At 38.4% G+C, this 21,005-nt stretch overlaps 4 protein-coding genes and 1 long non-coding RNA gene across 7 annotated transcripts; 2 read left to right on the forward strand and 3 right to left on the reverse strand.

Moving 5' to 3' along the window:
• Window positions 1–1,847: 1,847 nt before the first annotated feature.
• LOC117736611 (spore coat protein SP96-like) lies at window positions 1,848–2,670 on the reverse strand. 2 transcript variants are annotated; one of them, XM_034542058.1, is made up of 4 exons: window positions 2,600–2,670; window positions 2,436–2,509; window positions 2,243–2,317; window positions 1,848–2,120 (listed from the first exon to the last, which is right to left on the reverse strand). In XM_034542058.1, the coding sequence occupies exons 2-4, from the start codon at window positions 2,490–2,492 to the stop codon at window positions 1,926–1,928; spliced, it is 327 nt and encodes a 108-aa protein (XP_034397949.1). In that variant the 5' UTR covers window positions 2,493–2,509; window positions 2,600–2,670; the 3' UTR covers window positions 1,848–1,925. The 2 variants fall into 2 exon arrangements, with proteins under 2 accessions (XP_034397949.1, XP_034397958.1); XM_034542067.1 differs by having other exon boundaries at window positions 2,436–2,533; window positions 2,600–2,645.
• A 2,529-nt stretch (window positions 2,671–5,199) lies between these two features.
• On the forward strand, window positions 5,200–6,933 carry LOC117736694. The gene is made up of 10 exons (XR_004609988.1): window positions 5,200–5,298; window positions 5,801–5,821; window positions 5,921–5,941; window positions 6,046–6,072; window positions 6,197–6,223; window positions 6,344–6,373; window positions 6,459–6,488; window positions 6,620–6,655; window positions 6,754–6,789; window positions 6,874–6,933. It is a non-coding gene; the product is annotated as an uncharacterized LOC117736694 (long non-coding RNA).
• A 443-nt stretch (window positions 6,934–7,376) lies between these two features.
• Window positions 7,377–16,294, reverse strand: odam (odontogenic, ameloblast associated). The gene is made up of 9 exons (XM_034531174.1): window positions 16,235–16,294; window positions 16,122–16,157; window positions 15,972–16,019; window positions 15,604–15,855; window positions 15,454–15,510; window positions 15,247–15,369; window positions 14,687–14,719; window positions 7,528–7,590; window positions 7,377–7,412 (listed from the first exon to the last, which is right to left on the reverse strand). Exons 1-9 carry the CDS (start codon window positions 16,292–16,294, stop codon window positions 7,377–7,379), a joined length of 708 nt encoding a protein of 235 aa, XP_034387065.1.
• On the reverse strand, window positions 8,703–9,594 carry LOC117735389 (spore coat protein SP96-like). Of its 2 annotated transcripts, none has more exons than XM_034539968.1 (4): window positions 9,524–9,594; window positions 9,360–9,433; window positions 9,167–9,241; window positions 8,703–9,044 (listed from the first exon to the last, which is right to left on the reverse strand). In XM_034539968.1, exons 2-4 carry the CDS (start codon window positions 9,414–9,416, stop codon window positions 8,832–8,834), a joined length of 345 nt encoding a protein of 114 aa, XP_034395859.1. In that variant the 5' UTR covers window positions 9,417–9,433; window positions 9,524–9,594; the 3' UTR covers window positions 8,703–8,831. The 2 variants fall into 2 exon arrangements, with proteins under 2 accessions (XP_034395859.1, XP_034395869.1); XM_034539978.1 differs by having other exon boundaries at window positions 9,360–9,457; window positions 9,524–9,569.
• On the forward strand, window positions 10,425–14,029 carry LOC117735380. The gene is made up of 13 exons (XM_034539955.1): window positions 10,425–10,555; window positions 10,648–10,770; window positions 12,129–12,251; window positions 12,754–12,774; window positions 12,874–12,894; window positions 12,999–13,025; window positions 13,150–13,176; window positions 13,297–13,326; window positions 13,412–13,441; window positions 13,573–13,608; window positions 13,707–13,742; window positions 13,827–13,886; window positions 13,974–14,029. Exons 1-12 carry the CDS (start codon window positions 10,430–10,432, stop codon window positions 13,872–13,874), a joined length of 648 nt encoding a protein of 215 aa, XP_034395846.1. The 5' UTR covers window positions 10,425–10,429; the 3' UTR covers window positions 13,875–13,886; window positions 13,974–14,029.
• Window positions 16,295–21,005: the final 4,711 nt, after the last annotated feature.

A 21,005-nucleotide genomic window follows, 5' to 3' on the forward strand; every position in this document is an offset into this window, starting at 1 on the left:
CCCCTTACCATGACTAGACTCAAAGAAATTCCACGTTATTTCATATTTGTAGGGTTCCGTTGAGAGGTAGAAGAAATTTCCCTTTTGTCAATATTGCGTTGCAGGCCCGTCGCTGAAAAAATGAAGTATGCTGACTTGAGGGTGTCATTCTCTCACTATCTTCAGAACTGGATCAAGATGGGCCCAGATGGCTTCAGGGTTGTATCTTCTGGAGGGTGACATGGAGCAGAAGGTGTGTGGCACTTGTTCACCAGCGGTGTAGAGCACTCCAGTGTGCAGACTGGTCTGCTTGTGTGAGCCTCCAAAATGCAAAGATTGTATTTCTTCGCTGTACTTGCATGAGTAATCTTCGCTAAAATCTATATGCAAGACTGACTCGTTGTACTTCAGGATCCTCTTGAGCTCCCTGTAGGCATCAAACTGCCATTTAATGTTGAAGACATGGCGCTTATAATGGAGAAGCCTCTCCTGGAAATCTGTGCTTCGTTGTTGTTATCTCCCATTTTACTGTGATTGTTGACACCTTCTCATCCTTCGTGATCTTCTCTGTCATCCACAACGAATGTTCTCTTCCCCAGGAGTTTTTAGCATTGGGTGACTAGTTAGGAGGCATTCACTGCACTCACCGTAAGCACAGACCTTGGCTTTCGGGTCACACATGGTTGCTTCAGACACTTCCTCAATGTTTTTTGAGGACAGCAACCCTTGGTTTGCAGTGTCAAGAACCATGTGCACCCTGTCATGGAAGGCTTTCTGACAGGTTGTCAAGCTTAACATGTCCACTCTGTCATAATGAAATATCAATTAATATAAAAACCTTTCAAAAATGTGAAATATATTTGTTAAATAGTACACAGTCACCTTACTAACTGAATTGTGTTGCTAGATGAAGGTCCACCATGTGCTTATTAAATGCTAACATTAACCTAATGTCAACCCTATTGTTCACACATAACACTACTCACATAATATGATGAAAATTTACGAAACATAAGCGTAAATGCTTACTCTGCAACCTGACACTGTTTCAGCCTCCAGTGAAGAATTACAAAATGCTGGTAGTAATGTCAATGAAAACATCAGAGGGTTTCTTAAAGGGGCACTTACCTCATAATGACAGGGTGGACCATTTCAGGGACACATGAAAGATTTTCAATATGATTGTGAAAATAGAATATACATGTTCAAAATGACTCATTGTATCTAATAACTTGTTTTGGACAATATAACTATATACTTGTTTTGGGGATTTAGTATCTTTTAACCGTGTATTACACACACTGTAGTTAGCAGAGCAGTGTGTGGGACATGCCCAAATCACGTACAGCCAATAAAACAAAACAGTATATAATGAAGCAAACACATTTCAAAAGACTTATCATTCTATTGATATGTGTGTAAATGTTTGGTCGTTTATAATAACACCTCAGAGTTTCATTATTCTGCTACACACCAAAGGCACTTTATAGTGATATATGAAAAACTAGGGCTTCGCTCGGTCCACACACGCCATTTGGCTTCAAAATGACAACAACCTTCCTGTGCAGCTCAGGGAAGTATCCGTGAGCAGTTTCGAGTTACACTCTCCATGTGGGGTCGGTTTGAGTCTCAGCAAACCTGTGTCACAAAATGTGGACACTTTAGGATTTTGGGTGGCTAGAAGTGCTGTCAATCTCATTTGGATTCATTGGATGGGACATTTTTATTTTCAGAGATAGCAGTTTTCAAAAAATCATAACCTCTCTATAACAACATTGATATTTCTCATGTGGATTTTAAGAAAATAAAACACATCTTGTCCATTAATAAAGTTTATTCAGCAAAATTTACAGAGAATAAACACACAGATTAATTGAATAATGATGAATGTGCAAACACTGCTGTTAAGACATCATCAAACTGTGAAGATAGACACAAAGCTGAGCTCATGTAGTAGTGGCAGCTGCAGTAGTAGTGGGAGCTGCTGTAGTAGTTGTAGCTGCTGTAGTAGTTGTAGCAGCAGTCGTGGTTGTAGCTGCAGTCGTGGTTGTAGCCGCAGTCGTAGTTTGTTGGTTGAGGATGCGAATCAAGATCTGCAGCCACTGATCAACAGTAGGCTGGTTGTTTGATGTGGTGGCACCCTTAAAAAAAATCAGAAAGATTAATTATCAATAGACAGCAGAGGACTTTCTAAGGATTTTACAGTAATTTACATTCAGGAGTGCTGGATGTTGAATTGTTTGAGGATCGAGAAAGCACTCACCTCATTAGAATTAGAGCCTGAGTCAGAGTTAGAGTCAGAGCTAGACCGAGCAAGTCGTATGTGCTCCATGTCCACCTGTAAAAAACACACATGTTTGATATTCCCTTCACAATAATCACTGACACAATAATATTCATGGTGTCAGCATATAAGAGCAGTGGTATTGATATTGAGTACGAGATGTCACACTTACAGGCTGAGCCAGAGCGAGGCTCAGGAGGCATCCAAGCACAAATACTTCTTTCAGCATGGTTACAGTGATCTCTCCTGTTAAAAGGGAAATAATAAAGACTTATTCAGATGAATATCAGCAAATATCAGCAAACTCATACAGAAACATAAGCTTCATAATATTACTTTCAATTCTTCACAACTTCAGCAGACTGTCTTGCAGATGGTGGAGGAGGTTGTTGTTGGTCTGAATGTTGATCCGTTCTTATATACAGTCACAGGACCGGATGTCATCTCATTAGCAAACAGCATTGTTGGGAAACTGCAACTATTAGGAAATCTTCCACCTCCACCTTTCAAGGTGTGGCCAATGAACAGAGATGGAAACGACACCTGGACCTTATGATATGTAACATTCATTTAATAACTTATAATAATACAGTGCACATTGGATTTTTGTATAATTTAAATCTAAATATCATCTATTTTATAGTCAGAGAGCATTGAATATGTTATTTAGGTTTAGTGTCTCCACTCGTCAGTATTGGCAAATCAGAAAACATGTAATACATGGAAATCCTGTTGTTATTACTAATCAGGTTACTTAGTGGCTTTGGCAGGTAACAAGCAACACCCAATGAGTATTCCCTCCTTCTGTTTTAGGAAATGAATTGTTGTTATTCCCTCTACTAAATAATGTACACAGTAGTACACTCACTTATGATCATAAATAGGTTTTTTCTATTCCCTGTTTGTATTTATTCATTATTAATCATTATTTTCATTGTGTAGAGTAAAAGCAGAGATCAAAGTAAATGAATTGCTGTGTTGCACATAATGAAGCGTGACTAAGATGTGTTGTTTTGAGAAATACGTAGTGTGTCTCATTGTTTGATGTGTGATATAAGTATCAATGCATGAGGGGCCATACTCAAAGCACAGGTGAGTGTTACAGTCGCTGCTCAGTGACTTGCAATGTCAAATGTCTTAAACGCTTAAAGTGGCAAGGTTTATTTTTAGAGTTCAATTTGATCTCATATTTTCTTGCAGGTACTTCAGAAACAATGCAGCTCCTGTGTATTGCAGCTTTACTTTTGTCAGCGGTAGCTGCTCAGTCAGGTTCCCGGAGGCCATGGCAGGAGGGACAGTTCCTGACTACCAGTGAACCGAAGCTGGATGCAGACTCTAAGGTATCAGGGGAAAGACCCACAGGTCCAGAGGAGCCTCTGCCAAATTGGTCAATGTCAAATTTTTCTTTATGAATTTCTTTTTCTTTTTTAGAGTGTTGACGACGAGCAGTCAGTGACACATGCCCCAGAAGATGGACAAGAAGGGTTGGGTGGAGGCTGGCCAGCATGGGACTCAGACCACCGGTCTCAAGTTTCTGCTTCCGGCAAAAGACAGGTATTTACATGCTATTTTATTTAGTCTCATTATAGGAATATTTAAACATTATTGGAAACATTCGTTGTAATTCCGAGAGTTTGTTTAGTTTTGTTAGTCCACAAACAATAATGGGTTTTTATTTTAGCTTTTCTATGAGAAATGCTGAAACTGTTTTGTGGTAACCATGCGAAGTGACTTCCCAGACTTGCCTGGCAACCAGCGTACTGGGCAGATGTATAATCTGTGTTCCATCAATCAATAGTTGCAGTATTCAACCTTTTTATATTTCTGTCTGTGAAGGCATTAAACAAACAATATATAAGCAGAGAACTTTAGAGGTTGTGGCAGGTAAATGTTTTGGCGAGCGCCCCTGCTTCCAGCCTTAGTTTATAAAAGTTTTTGTAGATTTCATTACATTACATGTCATTTAGCTGACGCTTTTATCCAAAGCGACTTACAATAAGTGCATTAAACCATGAGTCTAAACTTAGAACAACAAGAATCAAGCAAGTACAATTTCTTCAATAACGTTAAACTACAGAGTACTATCCGTAAGTGCCATTTAAGTGCTACTAAAGTGCTACTACGGCTCTACCTTCCCTATTCAAGGTATAGTCGAAAAAGATGTGTTTTTAGTTTGCGACGGAAGATGTAGAGACTTTCTGCTGTCCTGATGTCAATGGGGAGCTCGTTCCACCAATGAGGAGCCAGCACAGCAAACAGTCATGACTTTGTTGAGTGTTTAGCTCGAAGTGACGGAGCTACAAGCCGATTGGCAGAAGCCGAGCGAAGTGAACGGGCTGGGGTGTGAGGTTAGACCATGTCCTGGATGTAGACCGGACCCGATCTGTTCGCAGCACGGTACGCAAGTACCAATGTTTTGAAGCGGATGCGGGCGGCCACCGGTAACCAGTGAAGGTCGCGGAGGAGCGGAGTAGTGTGGGTAAATTTCGGGAGGTTGAAGACTAGTCGAGCAGCTGCATTCTGGATGAGCTGTAGAGGTCGAATGGCATTAGCAGGTAGACCTGCCAGGAGGGAGTTGCAATAGTCATTTCATCATGCAGAACAACTTTAATACTGGGGGGGTGTAGCCAATACACTTTGATTAAGATGTCAACCAAAAGGAAGACATGAAGGGGGATAAAGGAACATATAGTTGGGACCGAATTGAGCTTCGTACAGAATTTCCTTTTTTTATGATTTTGTGAACTTATATGAACATGGAGTTACTTTACATTTGAGCCGGTTACACTAAGCTGTAGGAAATGTATCATACTTTATCTGGGAAAGAAAACCAATATGAGTGACTCCCAATATGTCAACCTATTCTTTCAAAGTTTGCCTTATACATAACATACCATATGTGCTTCACACAGACTGTTTTCATGTCTGATGGTTCTGAAAGCCATCATCCTCGGCCCGCCAGGCAATCAGGGGGATCCAGAGGCAGAGGACCTTCAAGAGGGCAGAGGCCCAACAGGAGGAACCCCGGTGCAAAGGTAAGCTCACAATGACGTGATATAGCTGTACTCAAATGAAAATAGGAAGACGAAAGCGTAACAAATTGTGTCTTTACCTCATTAAAGTCTTACGTTCACTCCTGATGTCATTCAAAATGCTGTTTTAGGATAATTTACATCATATGACTATTTATATAATATCTTATACAACCGTAAATTGAAAGGTCCAATTATAACAAATAACAACCAAAGTTGCTTGCATGTGTACGAGACAACATGACTTACACAGTCAAACCGTTTCAGGCAGAGCATTCATTAGCATAGACACCCATCCAACTTACTGCACCTCTTTTTTTTCATTTTATTTTTATTTCATTTTTTATTTTTCATTTTTCTGTATCTGTATTCAATTTTGTCTGGCTTCTGTCTTTTATCATTAATGTCTGCATCTGAAAACCTTTCTTAAACCTGCTGGCTAAGCCCTGTAATTATACTACATTATAACAAAATATAATATACAGTTACGTCTTTCTTCTTTTAGGTGTTTTCCCCTGTGTTCAAGGTAGGCCTCCTGTCATCTCTCAGTGACAATCGCACAATCATATTTTCCAGAACAGTTGGCAAAAACTCTAATTTTCTTGTGTTTATAATTCCCTTTCAGGTTGACAATGTGACATTTCAGGTAAGATTGTGAAACTATTATAAACAGATTGTATGAATGTTTGAAAGGACAGGCTTGACACTGGATATTATATTTGACCTAACCGTGTGGCATTTCATCCATAGAACATCACTGATGTAACCCTGAAGGAGGTAAACAGTAGGATTTAGTTGCTTGATTTAACCTTTTATTAAGGAATTATTCATTCTATTTTGTAAATTATTCCATCTCATGAAATGTTATGATTCCGCTGACCTTTTGTGTGAAATTTCACAGGGAGAGAACATATTTCTGATGCCGAGGGTAAGTGACTGAAGAATTAACTTTAATATAATATATATAACAGTTAAATAATCTGAAAAAAAGCCCATAAAGATTTTTTTCATTATCTATGAATACTAATAATGGGCAATCCATCCATAGCATGGAGGAAGAGGAGCTCACAACCACAAGGTATGAAACGTTATTGAAGGCAGTGATTACAGTGTCAACGCTCAGACTCTTAGCTAATTGATTTTCACTGTTACTTCTTTTACAGGGAGGAAGACATGGGCCTCCGAAGGATGTGGTATAAACTTTCATTTCCATCTAATGTTTAAAACACATTATTTTCTACTGCAGCTTCGCTTGATTTGATCTTTGGATTTGTATTCAAAACAACGGCATTGTGATTTTTGTTTCTCTTAATCTCAATTTTAGCAAGTTGTGAAGCTCATCTACAACGCCACAGAGCCGGTAATCTCTATGATATTTTACTGGATTTTATAGAAATATCTAATAGACTAACTTTATATATTCAATGCTAATTACGTTGTCTCTTTTTCCATTTGAAGAACAAAGTTTCAGTTGAGTTTGGGCTTTTTAAACCTGTAAGTATTGACACTTTATATTGTGTAACTTTGGAGTGTGTTAGTTGTTGTGGTTTAATTTGAAAAACTTTTTCCATTTTCAAGAAACTTGGTGAATTTATTGGAGAAGAAAACAATGATGAAGATTATTGACAACAATAAAAGGTGAGAATGTTAATGGAGTGAAACTGATTCACTTGAATTCCCTGATCATCAGTTTGCTACACTAACTTCATCTCTCACTTTTCTCAGGAAGAAACAACCACAAGTTCGATTGACTAACTTCAAAGAAGATTCCTGTTTTCCTTCCTGTGGTCTATTCTGAAAAATCACTCAGCATTTTCCATTTCAAGAATACATTCTGTATACCAAAATAAAACTCTGAAACTAATTACTTTGACAAAGGTTTTTATTTGATATGTTGTGAGAGCCGGAAACAGATTCCTGACACAAGCAAAACAGTTTCAGAATAATATAAAAATAGTTGAGTGCATATTGCTTTTAGAAGAATGGCACACTCCTTACATTTTAAAAAATGAGTGATGTGGCCAAACACACATAAATGTATTTTCTCACAGATTCCCTTGTTGTTATTTCCCAGGTGACATCTAGGGCTCAAAGAGGAATTGGAAGTTGGATTGACCCTGGAGAAACATAAAAACATAGTTGTTTAAATATTCAGAATCAAATCCTGCACACCACGAATGACGGTGACATATAACAGAATCCAAGTTTTTTTATTTTAACATAAAATCATACCTCATCAACACCTGGGCCAGATGTGTCGCCACGAGGATCAGGAAGAACTGCAGTAGACTCTTTCTGTGTCCCCACTGGCCATGTCTGATGGAGACAGAAAGGTACAAAATCACAGCAATTAGACCCGTACTGGTGCACTCTTGTCTCTTCCCTTGATTGTTGGTGAAATTATAAACAATCAGAGGTTATAAATGTGGTGAACTCACTTTTTCAGTTTGCACCTTAGGTTGGGAAGCCTGCTACAGTAATAAGATACGCAGAAAAATAAGATTTCAGAGAATATATTAAGTACCTCCGTATTTCATTTTACATTTTAAATGTAAGGATTGCGACATCTCATTTTTGAAGTGGCTCTCAGGAGAAAAAAAACATAAACATTAACAGATACAAAATTTAAGTTAAAAAAGCATTCTCGCCACAAAACCAACCTACAGGATGCAACAAGAATCGAAACTGTTGAGACATATTGGTTGCTTAACATCTATTTAACACTGAAATGTGACTGAGGTGACACTGTGACATTGTGAAAATAGAATATACATGATCAAAATGACTCATTGTATCTAATAACTTGTTTTGGACAATATAACCATGTACTTGTTTTGGGGATTTAGTATCATTTAACAATGTATTACACACACTGTAGTTAGCAGAGCAGTGTGTGGGACATGCCCAAATCACGTACAGCCAATAAAACAAAACAGTATATAATGAAGGAAACACATTTCAAAAGACTTATCATTCTATTGATATGTGTGTAAATGTTTGGTCGTTTATATTAACACCTCAGAGTTTCATTATTCTGCTACACACCAAAGGCACTTTATAATGATATATACCTTGTTGATGAAAAACTAGGGCTTCGCTAGGTCCACACACGCCATTTGGCTTCAAAATGACAACAACCTTCCTGTGCAGCTCAGGGAAGTATCCGTGAGCAGTTTCGAGTTACAGTCTCCATGTGGGGTCGGTTTGAGTCTCAGCAAACCTGTGTCACAAAATGTGGACACTTTAGGATTTTGGGTGGCTAGAAGTGCTGTCAATCTCATTTGGATTCATTGGATGGGACATTTTTATTTTCAGAGATAGCAGTTTTCAAAAAATCATAACCTCTCTATAACAACATTGATATTTCTCATGTGGATTTTAAGAAAATAAAACACATCTTGTCCACGTTTCCATTAATTAAGTTTATTCAGCAGAATTTACAGAGAATAAACACACAGATTAATTGAATATTGATGAATGTGCAAACACTGCTGTTAAGACATCATCAAACTGTGAAGATAGACACAAAGCTGAGCTCATGTAGTAGTGGCAGCTGCAGTAGTAGTGGGAGCTGCTGTAGTAGTTGTAGCTGCTGTAGTTGTTGTAGCTGCAGTCGTGGTTGTAGCAGCAGTCGTGGTTGTAGCTGCAGTCGTGGTTGTAGCCGCAGTCGTAGTTTGTTGGTTGAGGATGCGAATCAAGATCTGCAGCCACTGATCAACAGTAGGCTGGTTGTTTGATGTGGTGGCACCCTTAAAAAAAATCAGAAAGATTAATTGTCAATAGACAGCAGAGGACTTTCTAAGGATTTTACAGTAATTTACATTCAGGAGTGCTGGATGTTGAATTGTTTGAGGATCGAGAAAGCACTCACCTCATTAGAATTAGAGCCTGAGTCAGAGTTAGAGTCAGAGCTAGACCGAGCAAGTCGTATGTGCTCCATGTCCACCTGTAGAAAACACACATGTTTGATATTCCCTTCACAATAATCACTGACACAATAATATTCATGGTGTCAGCATATAAGAGCAGTGGTATTGATATTGAGTATGAGATGTCACACTTACAGGCTGAGCCAGAGCGAGGCTCAGGAGGCATCCAAGCACAAATACTTCTTTCAGCATGGTTACAGTGATCTCTCCTGTTAAAAGGGAAATAATAAAGACTTATTCAGATGAATATCAGCAAATATCAGCAAACTCATACAGAAACATAAGCTTCATAATATTACTTTCAATTCTTCACAACTTCAGCAGACTGTCTTGCAGATGGTGGAGGAGGTTGTTGTTGGTCTGAATGTTGATCCGTTCTTATATACAGTCACAGGACCGGATGTCATCTCATTAGCAAACAGCATTGTTGGGAAACTGCAACTATTAGGAAATCTTCCACCTCCACCTTTCAAGGTGTGGCCAATGAACAGAGATGGAAACGACACCTGGACCTTATGATATGTAACATTCATTTAATAACTTATAATAATACAGTGCACATTGGATTTTTGTATAATTTAAATCTAAATATCATCTATTTTATAGTCAGAGAGCATTGAATATGTTATTTAGGTTTAGTGTCTCCACTCGTCAGTATTGGCAAATCAGAAAACATGTAATACATGGAAATCCTGTTGTTATTACTAATCAGGTTACTTAGTGGCTTTGGCAGGTAACAAGCAACACCCAATGAGTATTCCCTCCTTCTGTTTTAGGAAATGAATTGTTGTTATTCCCTCTACTAAATAATGTACACAGTAGTACACTCACTTATGATCATAAATAGGTTTTCTATTCCCTGTTTGTATTTATTCATTATTAATCATTATTTTCATTGTGTAGAGTAAAAGCAGAGATCAAAGTAAATTAAGAAGACATTAGCAAACCACGTGTGAAGTAATTGCTGTGTTGCACATAATGAAGCGTGACTAAGATGTGTTGTTTTGAGAAATACGTAGTGTGTCTCAATGTTTTATGTGTGATATAAGTATCAATGCATGAGGGGCCATACTCAAAGCACAGGTGAGTGTTACAGTCGCTGCTCAGTGCCTTGCAATGTCAAATGTCTTAAACGCTTAAAGTGGCAAGGTTTATTTTTAGAGTTCAATTTGATCTCATATTTTCTTGCAGGTACTTCAGAAACAATGCAGCTCCTGTGTATTGCAGCTTTACTTTTGTCAGCGGTAGCTGCTCAGTCAGGTTCCCGGAGGCCATGGCAGGAGGGACAGTTCCTGACTACCAGTGAACCGAAGCTGGATGCAGACTCTAAGGTATCAGGGGAAAGACCCACAGGTCCAGAGGAGCCTCTGCCAAATTGGTCAATGTCAAATTTTTCTTTATGTATTTCTTTTTCTTTTTTTAGAGTGTTGACGACGAGCAGTCAGTGACACATGCCCCAGAAGATGGACAAGAAGGGTTGGGTGGAGGCTGGCCAGCATGGGACTCAGACCACCGGTCTCAAGTTTCTGCTTCCGGCAAAAGACAGGTATTTACATGCTATTTTATTTAGTCTCATTATAGGAATATTTAAACATTATTGGAAACATTCGTTGTAATTCCGAGAGTTTGTTTAGTTTTGTTAGTCCACAAACAATAATGGGTTTTTATTTTAGCTTTTCTATGAGAAATGCTGAAACTGTTTTGTGGTAACCATGCGAAGTGACTTCCCAGACTTGCCTGGCAACCAGCGTACTGGGCAGATGTATAATCTGTGTTCCATCAATCAATAGTTGCAGTATTCAACCTTTTTATATTTCTGTCTGTGAAGGCATTAAACAAACAATATATAAGCAGAGAACTTTAGAGGTTGTGGCAGGTAAATGTTTTGGCGAGCGCCCCTGCTTCCAGCCTTAGTTTATAAAAGTTTTTGTAGATTTCATTACATTACATGTCATTTAGCTGACGCTTTTATCCAAAGCGACTTACAATAAGTGCATTAAACCATGAGTCTAAACTTAGAACAACAAGAATCAAGCAAGTACAATTTCTTCAATAACGTTAAACTACAGAGTACTATCCGTAAGTGCCATTTAAGTGCTACTAAAGTGCTACTACGGCTCTACCTTCCCTATTCAAGGTATAGTCGAAAAAGATGTGTTTTTAGTTTGCGACGGAAGATGTAGAGACTTTCTGCTGTCCTGATGTCAATGGGGAGCTCGTTCCACCAATGAGGAGCCAGCACAGCAAACAGTCATGACTTTGTTGAGTGTTTAGCTCGAAGTGACGGAGCTACAAGCCGATTGGCAGAAGCCGAGCGAAGTGAACGGGCTGGGGTGTGAGGTTAGACCATGTCCTGGATGTAGACCGGACCCGATCTGTTCGCAGCACGGTACGCAAGTACCAATGTTTTGAAGCGGATGCGGGCGGCCACCGGTAACCAGTGAAGGTCGCGGAGGAGCGGAGTAGTGTGGGTAAATTTCGGGAGGTTGAAGACTAGTCGAGCAGCTGCATTCTGGATGAGCTGTAGAGGTCGAATGGCATTAGCAGGTAGACCTGCCAGGAGGGAGTTGCAATAGTCATTTCATCATGCAGAACAACTTTAATACTGGGGGGGTGTAGCCAATACACTTTGATTAAGATGTCAACCAAAAGGAAGACATGAAGGGGGATAAAGGAACATATAGTTGGGACCGAATTGAGCTTCGTACAGAATTTCCTTTTTTTATGATTTTGTGAACTTATATGAACATGGAGTTACTTTACATTTGAGCCGGGTACACTAAGCTGTAGGAAATGTATCATACTTTATCTGGGAAAGAAAACCAATATGAGTGACTCCCAATATGTCAACCTATTCTTTCAAAGTTTGCCTTATACATAACATACCATATGTGCTTCACACAGACTGTTTTCATTTCTGATGGTTCTGAAAGCCATCATCCTCGGCCCGCCAGGCAATCAGGGGGATCCAGAGGCAGAGGACCTTCAAGAGGGCAGAGGCCCAACAGGAGGAACCCCGGTGCAAAGGTAAGCTCACAATGACGTGATATAGCTGTACTCAAATGAAAATAGGAAGACGAAAGCGTAACAAATTGTGTCTTTACCTCATTAAAGTCTTACGTTCACTCCTGATGTCATTCAAAATGCTGTTTTAGGATAATTTACATCATATGACTATTTATATAATATCTTATACAACCGTAAATTGAAAGGTCCAATTATAACAAATAACAACCAAAGTTGCTTGCATGTGTACGAGACAACATGACTTACACAGTCAAACCGTTTCAGGCAGAGCATTCATTAGCATAGACACCCATCCAACTTACTGCACCTCTTTTTTTTCATTTTATTTTTATTTCATTTTTTATTTTTCATTTTTCTGTATCTGTATTCAATTTTGTCTGGCTTCTGTCTTTTATCATTAATGTCTGCATCTGAAAACCTTTCTTAAACCTGCTGGCTAAGCCCTGTAATTATACTACATTATAACAAAATATAATATACAGTTACGTCTTTCTTCTTTTAGGTGTTTTCCCCTGTGTTCAAGGTAGGCCTCCTGTCATCTCTCAGTGACAATCGCACAATCATATTTTCCAGAACAGTTGGCAAAAACTCTAATTTTCTTGTGTTTATAATTCCCTTTCAGGTTGACAATGTGACATTTCAGGTAAGATTGTGAAACTATTATAAACAGATTGTATGAATGTTTGAAAGGACAGGCTTGACACTGGATATTATATTTGACCTAACCGTGTGGCATTTCATCCATAGAACATCACTGATGTAACCCTGAAGGAGGTAAACAGTAGGATTTAGTTGCTTGATTTAACCTTTTATTAAGGAATTATTCATTCTATTTTGTAAATTATTCCATCTCATGAAATGTTATGATTCCGCTGACCTTTTGTGTGAAATTTCACAGGGAGAGAACATATTTCTGATGCCGAGGGTAAGTGACTGAAGAATTAACTTTAATATAATATATATAACAGTTAAATAATCTGAAAAAAAGCCCATAAAGATTTTTTTCATTATCTATGAATACTAATAATGGGCAATCCATCCATAGCATGGAGGAAGAGGAGCTCACAACCACAAGGTATGAAACGTTATTGAAGGCAGTGATTACAGTGTCAACGCTCAGACTCTTAGCTAATTGATTTTCACTGTTACTTCTTTTACAGGGAGGAAGACATGGGCCTCCGAAGGATGTGGTATAAACTTTCATTTCCATCTAATGTTTAAAACACATTATTTTCTACTGCAGCTTCGCTTGATTTGATCTTTGGATTTGTATTCAAAACAACGGCATTGTGATTTTTGTTTCTCTTAATCTCAATTTTAGCAAGTTGTGAAGCTCATCTACAACGCCACAGAGCCGGTAATCTCTATGATATTTTACTGGATTTTATAGAAATATCTAATAGACTAACTTTATATATTCAATGCTAATTACGTTGTCTCTTTTTCCATTTGAAGAACAAAGTTTCAGTTGAGTTTGGGCTTTTTAAACCTGTAAGTATTGACACTTTATATTGTGTAACTTTGGAGTGTGTTAGTTGTTGTGGTTTAATTTGAAAAACTTTTTCCATTTTCAAGAAACTTGGTGAATTTATTGGAGAAGAAAACAATGATGAAGATTATTGACAACAATAAAAGGTGAGAATGTTAATGGAGTGAAACTGATTCACTTGAATTCCCTGATCATCAGTTTGCTACACTAACTTCATCTCTCACTTTTCTCAGGAAGAAACAACCACAAGTTCGATTGACTAACTTCAAAGAAGATTCCTGTTTTCCTTCCTGTGGTCTATTCTGAAAAATCACTCAGCATTTTCCATTTCAAGAATACATTCTGTATACCAAAATAAAACTCTGAAACTAATTACTTTGACAAAGGTTTTTATTTGATATGTTGTGAGAGCCGGAAACAGATTCCTGACACAAGCAAAACAGTTTCAGAATAATATAAAAATAGTTGAGTGCATATTGCTTTTAGAAGAATGGCACACTCCTTACATTTTAAAAAATGAGTGATGTGGCCAAACACACATAAATGTATTTTCTCACAGATTCCCTTGTTGTTATTTCCCAGGTGACATCTAGGGCTCAAAGAGGAATTGGAAGTTGGATTGACCCTGGAGAAACATAAAAACATAGTTGTTTAAATATTCAGAATCAAATCCTGCACACCACGAATGACGGTGACATATAACAGAATCCAAGTTTTTTTATTTTAAAATAAAATCATACCTCATCAACACCTGGGCCAGATGTGTCGCCACGAGGATCAGGAGGAACTGCAGTAGACTCTTTCTGTGTCCCCACTGGCCATGTCTGATGGAGACAGAAAGGTACAAAATCACAGCAATTAGACCCGTACTGGTGCACTCTTGTCTCTTCCCTTGATTTTTGGTGAAATTATAAACAATCAGAGGTTATAAATGTGTTGAACTCACTTTTTCAGTTTGCACTTTAGGTTGGGAAGCCTGCTACAGTAATAAGATACGCAGAAAAATAAGATTTCAGAGAATATATTAAGTATTCACCTCCGTATTTCATTTTACATTTTAAATGTGAGGATTTTTGAAGTGGCTCTCAGGAGAAAAAAAACATTAACAGATACAAAATTTAAGTTAAAAAAGCATTCTCGCCACAAAACCAACCTACAGGATGCAACAAGAATCGAAACTGTTGAGACATATTGGTTGCTTAACATCTATTTAACACTGAAATGTGACTGAGGTGACACGATGTGGTCAATATGGAAGACAGTCGACTTTGCATCACAGTCACCGCACATAACTCAACATCTGCAGCTATGTTATTATCAATAAGTCTTGTCTTTAGTCATAATAGTCTAAATAGTCTAAGTCGGTTCTTAACCTTAATTCAGAGAGGAAGAGGGAAGTTTATAAAAACACAATCATATTTTGAAATACTTTAGGAGCTTAATTTTATTAATGCCCTCCTTCACCCTACTCCATGCACCTTGGAGCTTCACTTTATGTCCTCTCACCTGCAGAGGTAGCTGTGGTCTCTGTGTGGTTCTCTCCAGCTTCTGCTGACCGTTGTTGGGCTGCAACAGCACATTGTTCCTCTGCTGGGGATAGCCGTAAGGAGGCATAAAGTACGGAAAGCCCTGTAGATGATCAAATCAATTTAAATCAGCATCTGAATGAACATATTGAGGTTTGCACAACGGTCAATATGTTTTCCTTCATACCTGTTGTCTGGGAAGCTGAGGAAATCCATAAGACGGGTACTGGAAATGTGGAAACATCTGAAGGAAATGTAAAGCTGTTATTAATTTCTCCATATGACTGTGAGGTGCAGCTGAAGGAATAACTGAATCTGCATGATGCTTTTGTTGTACCTGAAAGGGGTTTTGGGCCTGCTGAGGAACATTAGGAGAGTTGGGATCCTGTGGTGGTCCAAGCTGCTCTTGCTGGCCATTTGATACGAACATAGGCATAAGATGGTTGCCCTGGGCGGGATAAAACAGCTGGGGCCCCTGGGGCCCGAAGGGATTGGTCATTTGAGGGTTAAAGTTCACCAGCTGTGGACTGAGCAGCACCTCTGGCTGCTGCTGCTGCTGCAGCACATACTGGGGTAATATTGACGACCCCTGCAGAAGCAAGGATTTGGTTTAGTTTTTTTTTGCTTTGTTTCCATCCACACAAGGAATGCACTTAATACTGGTGTTGTAAGGATAGGAAACAATGTTTTATACACTTCCAGTACCTGTGTTTGTCCAAGAGTTGCAAGAGTTAGCCCATTTAGTCGTAGAATCTGAACAGAAAACAGGGTTGTATTCAATTTGATGAATTACATATGAGACGGGATTTTGACATTGCAACCAATAAACATAACAGTTTTAACAGATATAATTACCTCATTGCTATTGCTTGCAATAATTCCAAACTGCAACTGTAAAACACAAAAAAATAGCACATCATCTCTGCCATCTTAGAAGATATGAGAATCCTACGTTATCTTTAACTCACTGGAAGAGCGAAGCTTGTCTTGAATAGACAGATCAGCAGAAGGGCAGTCTGCAGCTTCATGATGTCCTATGTACAAACATAAAGCATGTTTAAAAAAGCATCTCCTGCCATAGAGTTCACCATGACAGACATATAACTTTCACTGAGCCGCCTTACTGTTCCTTTGGTTCTGCGTTGCCTTGCTGTGTCTCCTCACCCCATCAATGTCCCTTTTAAATTCTGTCCATGTGACCTGTTATAGTCCACGGCCAGCCCATCCAGACAGTGTGTGGTCAATGTGACAGACATGACATGGCATCAGACTCAGACTCAGACTCTTACAACATAGGGCAGGTAGGTATGTTATTAGTGTAGGTCATGTCTCTAACCACCATGACATGCTCTGCGTCAAGTTGTTAACTATCCTCCATAGTTTCTAAATTCTGTGTGTTTTCTACAAACACTTTACACCAGTGTTTTGGTCTCAGTACTTTAGTGTTAACACGCCTTATATTTAAAGTTTCTATGCATATGTTCAAGTGGGGTGCTTATACTTTTTCTTTGGCATGTCATGAGAAAAGAAAAGTCAAACAGAACCTTATAATTGGATATTTGTCACAAATTGTTCATCGTGCGCTGACTTATGTTGGCATCTAATTGGTCAATTGTGTGTATTGCAGTAATCGCTGACTAAGTTGGGATTCATGTTGAAGACACACAGCAAAAAAACTGTCAAAAAGTCTGTCTGAAAAGTTCGTCTTCTGCATTAGTTTAAACGTCAAAAACATCATTTTCCAGCAAGTCTTTTTTATGCACATTTGCACTTTTGGTGATGATATTTTTTTCTGCTTTGTTATAACTTGTTTTTCTGGTTGTAATTACAATGAAATCTGTGCTTAAACAAATGCCTTTGTTTGTGAACCTTCACTGTGTCAAACAGGCCTTGTTTCATAGGAGATATTTTGCCTCCGTTCCATAAGTCATGACAGTATGAATTATTTACATATTTACTTTATACTGTGACATGTTAAAATGTGTTTGTATGTGTAAATCTTCACCTGTTTCAATTAGATTCAAATACAGTGAGTGAAACCCCAAAAAAGCATATTTTGCTGATCATCAAGCGTATTTTGGGACTTATATACTTTATATCCTTTAGATGTCAGTAGAGATCCACTACATAATGCAATTATGACCACAGTTTAATTGCGAGAACTGTCTGAACTATCTAAATGCATTGGTGTAAAATCAGAGGATGACTCAAAACAAACTTTCATTTAAAATATTTCTTTATTTTATTTGACAGTTAGCACGTCACATACATTGTTTGTCCTGGCATTTATTCTAATGATCACTGGAAGAAAAAAATCATACAAGTCAAATTTGAATCACGTTGTTAATTGAAAGTTAGTGTCATGTTAATAATCTTCATGATGATAGTCTTCACAGGGAGTTGTTGTGGTTGATTCAGTGGGAGCTGGAATCTGAGGAATGGAAGAGGGAACAGAGAGTGAATGAACAGCGTTGATGATGTTATCCACCTGAATCTGCTTCTCTAATCTTACCTGAGTATTCACAGTGGTCTTCAAGGTGTTGTCCTGTTTCATAACCTGACGCTGGAGAGTCAAAGAACGACAATTAGCCGGTTTCTCTTTCCTCAGTATTCACATAAAGTGTTCTTTGTTCCTACCCTGAATCTTCTGAATGGATCTGGCTGAAGAGGAAGCTGCTGTCGAGTGGCACCGCCTGTGAAATCCTAAACACAGGCAGCGAGATTTAGTGACTCAAGTGAAGTTGAATTTCCACAAATCATCATGTAACCTGTAATAAAAAGTGTGTTGTGGACTGAGTATCAGTGATCGAGGTGAAAGATTACCATCAGAGACGGCTGAGGAGGATTCACTTGAGCCATTTGAGGAACTCCCATGAAAGGAAACTGATAGTAGACAAAAAAGACATTAATCCATTTTGTGCATTACTCTAAACCATGACGCAATATCAAAAGATGTGTGTTCTTCACACAATTATGTGTTCTGCAACACTAACCCTTTTGACTGCAGGGACAGCGTACACATTGGGAATGGGAACGGGAACTCCAGGAACAAACTTTGAGACGGAGAGAGAGGGTTCAGATGTGACTGTTCTTATGATAGCAATCTGTATTCAGTTTGTAATGCACACATTGGTGGCACATAATAGTGTTTTCAATCTACGAAGTGCTTTACTCATTCATTGCAATACCATGCAAGTTCTGCTTATTTCTTGGATTAGTTGTCTCTTTTTTTACAACATGTAATTTAAGTCAATACTTTTTTTTTCTCTGATGTTTGTTACATATTATAACCTATACAATTAAAGCAGATATACATTAAACAATTGAAATGTCAATTTGAAACACATTTTTGAATGATGTCATGTGATTTTCTTTTGCTATTGAAGTGACAACCTGATAGACTCACCTGAGCAAACTGTGGCTGCCCGATGAAACCTGCTCCACCACCAGCAACCATTGGTGGGTTCAAGCCTCCAGCCATCATCCAAGGGTTCACTCCGTTTGCCATTCCACCGTTCATTCCTCCCATCATCCCTCCATTCATACCTCCGTTCATTCCTCCCATCATACCTCCATTCATACCTCCGTTCATTCGTCCCATCATCCCTCCATTCATACCTCCGTTCATTCCTCCCATCATACCTCCGTTCATAGCATTCATAGCTGCCAGCATCCTCTGTTTCTGTGTGAAGGGGGAGAAAGAGCATTTGGTTGTAATAATGTTGGATGTATGAACTAATCACATTTAAGTTAATAGTCATAGTTGTTTCTTACCTTGCCTGCATTGACCTGCAAAAAGTAAAGAAACCGGAGAGAAGTTACACACACTGCTTTTAGATAGATATCATGTATGAATTATTAGATAGATAGATAGATAGATGGATAGATAGATAGATAGATAGATAGATAGATAGATAGATAGATAGATAGATAGATAGATAGATAGATAGATAGATAGATAGATAGATAGATAGATAGACAGACTGTGCTCACATAGCAGATGGTTGCTACAAAAGTGAGGAGAAGAAGCTTCATTTTGCAGCCTGAAACGTGTGAAAAGACAAGAATGAATACATTTACCTTGTAAAATCTAAATCTAATTGGTAATACCTGTATGCTCATGATTTTAGTTAGAGCATGACTATTTTTGCATTTCCAAACTAAATTGTACATTCCAATCCTATTATAAAATCACAATACATACCTTATATTTCTTTGTTCTAGTTAAATGTTATGTACCAAGGAGAACTATAGTTTGCGCTCTGAATTCAGAGCACCTTTTATCAGTCCCATAGATTATTATGAGCCAATTAGAGAGGAGAACACCGACCTAATCATGAACTATATGTGACACCTGTGTGTCATGGGAACCTGTGTATGATATGACATCTTCTTTTGCTATGGTAAAATATTTAAAGAACTATATGACATTGAGCTCCCTGTTTTTAAAAGCACTTCACCCTATTCAACCATATATTGTTCTCGATACTAAAGAGTGACCTCAAAGAATAACAGAGTGATTCAGTGTCTGGGGAAGGGTTTCTGGGGGTTTCTGGAAGCTCAAAACCAGTAGATGATCCATTTAAATGTTTTGGGTCGTGGTCGCAGGAGGCAAACAACTGACATCATCATCTCGTTCTTTTATAGACCATAGACCGTAGACCACAGACATTGAAAAAATACGTCTGTAAGCTTAGAGGTAATTATATATTTATCAAACAAGCCGCACACTCAAACGATGGCCATGACTTCAGCAAAACAGAATATGGCATTTCGTGTTTCCTGCTGCTCTATTATAATGCAGAGGTGAAATACATGCATGTCTGGAGGGAAGCCTCACTGTGATTTGTGTTCTGTTTATGTTTGTCCCAAGCGGGTTTCTTCGCCCAGCAGCCTATAACAACTACCATATTGCACGGCAACACAACAGCGGTGAGCGCAAAATGCCAGGCAGCTTTTAATTGGTCAAAACCTCGGATGCTGCCTAATTACAGGAGCAGATATTTGTCTGTCATGTTTCATCAGCACATTTTCTCAAGTTGTTTAGAGTTATTATATTTCCCAGTGTGGTTGTCTGTTGTCAAATACTGAGGCTGTCTGACTGGACAGCCCACAGCAGAACAGGTAAACACCATCTGTAGTCTGGTCTGGAGCTTTACACTAATTACACACTGTCATGCAGTTCAAATTGTTCGCTGTTTCATTATTTGACGAATGATACGTGCAATTATGTAAATATACATGTTTTTATATGTATGCTGTGTGAATGAGTTGTAGAATCTGTTTTTCATACTTTTCTTTATAAACACACATCTGTTCTGCATTGACGTGAGCAATGTGTTTCAAGATGTTTTTCATATTTAGAGACAAAAATCGCCATCTTGTACGTAGATCCAAGCAGTGTACTGTAAATAGAAACGTGAGCATATTTGTACTGGTCTCTCACACAAAAATAACATCAGAGGAGCCACACCCATGAACTGGTTGATCAGTGTTTAAGCATATTTCTGGTTCCAAATAATGTGCAGTCAAGCAGGTATTTTATTAATGAATTGGAATAAAGACCACATCGATTCAACCACTGACTTTCATCATTTATTGGTCATTAGTTATGGTGACACTGATTTATAACATTTCAGACAGAATCAGGATGTAGTGAATGAATGCATCACGAGATACGACAGCTGTACGGTCTCATTGTGCTTGCTTCCCCTCCATCTCAATTCCAGAGCATTCTTC

Source organism: Cyclopterus lumpus, chromosome 1 (assembly GCF_009769545.1).
Source record: "Cyclopterus lumpus isolate fCycLum1 chromosome 1, fCycLum1.pri, whole genome shotgun sequence".
Lineage (NCBI taxonomy): Eukaryota > Metazoa > Chordata > Actinopteri > Perciformes > Cyclopteridae > Cyclopterus > Cyclopterus lumpus.

Bases quoted from the DNA above. Each gene is read 5' to 3' on its own strand.
- LOC117736611 (XM_034542058.1), bottom strand. From the start codon at position 2,492: ATGCTGAAAGAAGTATTTGTGCTTGGATGCCTCCTGAGCCTCGCTCTG. The intron at 2,318-2,435 runs GTAAGTGTGACA...TGTTTTTTACAG, and splicing joins GCCTCGCTCTGGCTCAGCCT to GTGGACATGGAGCACATACG. The intron at 2,121-2,242 runs GTGAGTGCTTTC...ATTTTTTTTAAG, and splicing joins CAGGCTCTAATTCTAATGAG to GGTGCCACCACATCAAACAA.
- LOC117735389 (XM_034539968.1), bottom strand. From the start codon at position 9,416: ATGCTGAAAGAAGTATTTGTGCTTGGATGCCTCCTGAGCCTCGCTCTG. The intron at 9,242-9,359 runs GTAAGTGTGACA...TGTTTTCTACAG, and splicing joins GCCTCGCTCTGGCTCAGCCT to GTGGACATGGAGCACATACG. The intron at 9,045-9,166 runs GTGAGTGCTTTC...ATTTTTTTTAAG, and splicing joins CAGGCTCTAATTCTAATGAG to GGTGCCACCACATCAAACAA.
- LOC117735380 (XM_034539955.1), top strand. From the start codon at position 10,430: ATGCAGCTCCTGTGTATTGCAGCTTTACTTTTGTCAGCGGTAGCTGCT. The intron at 13,609-13,706 runs GTAATCTCTATG...TTCCATTTGAAG, and splicing joins TCTACAACGCCACAGAGCCG to AACAAAGTTTCAGTTGAGTT. The intron at 13,743-13,826 runs GTAAGTATTGAC...TCCATTTTCAAG, and splicing joins AGTTTGGGCTTTTTAAACCT to AAACTTGGTGAATTTATTGG.
- odam (XM_034531174.1), bottom strand. From the start codon at position 16,294: ATGAAGCTGCAGACTGCCCTTCTGCTGATCTGTCTATTCAAGACAAGC. The intron at 15,370-15,453 runs GTATGAAGGAAA...GATCATCTACAG, and splicing joins CTCAGCTTCCCAGACAACAG to GGCTTTCCGTACTTTATGCC. The intron at 7,591-14,686 runs GTGAGTTCAACA...GTGGGGACACAG, and splicing joins CTAAAGTGCAAACTGAAAAA to AAAGAGTCTACTGCAGTTCT.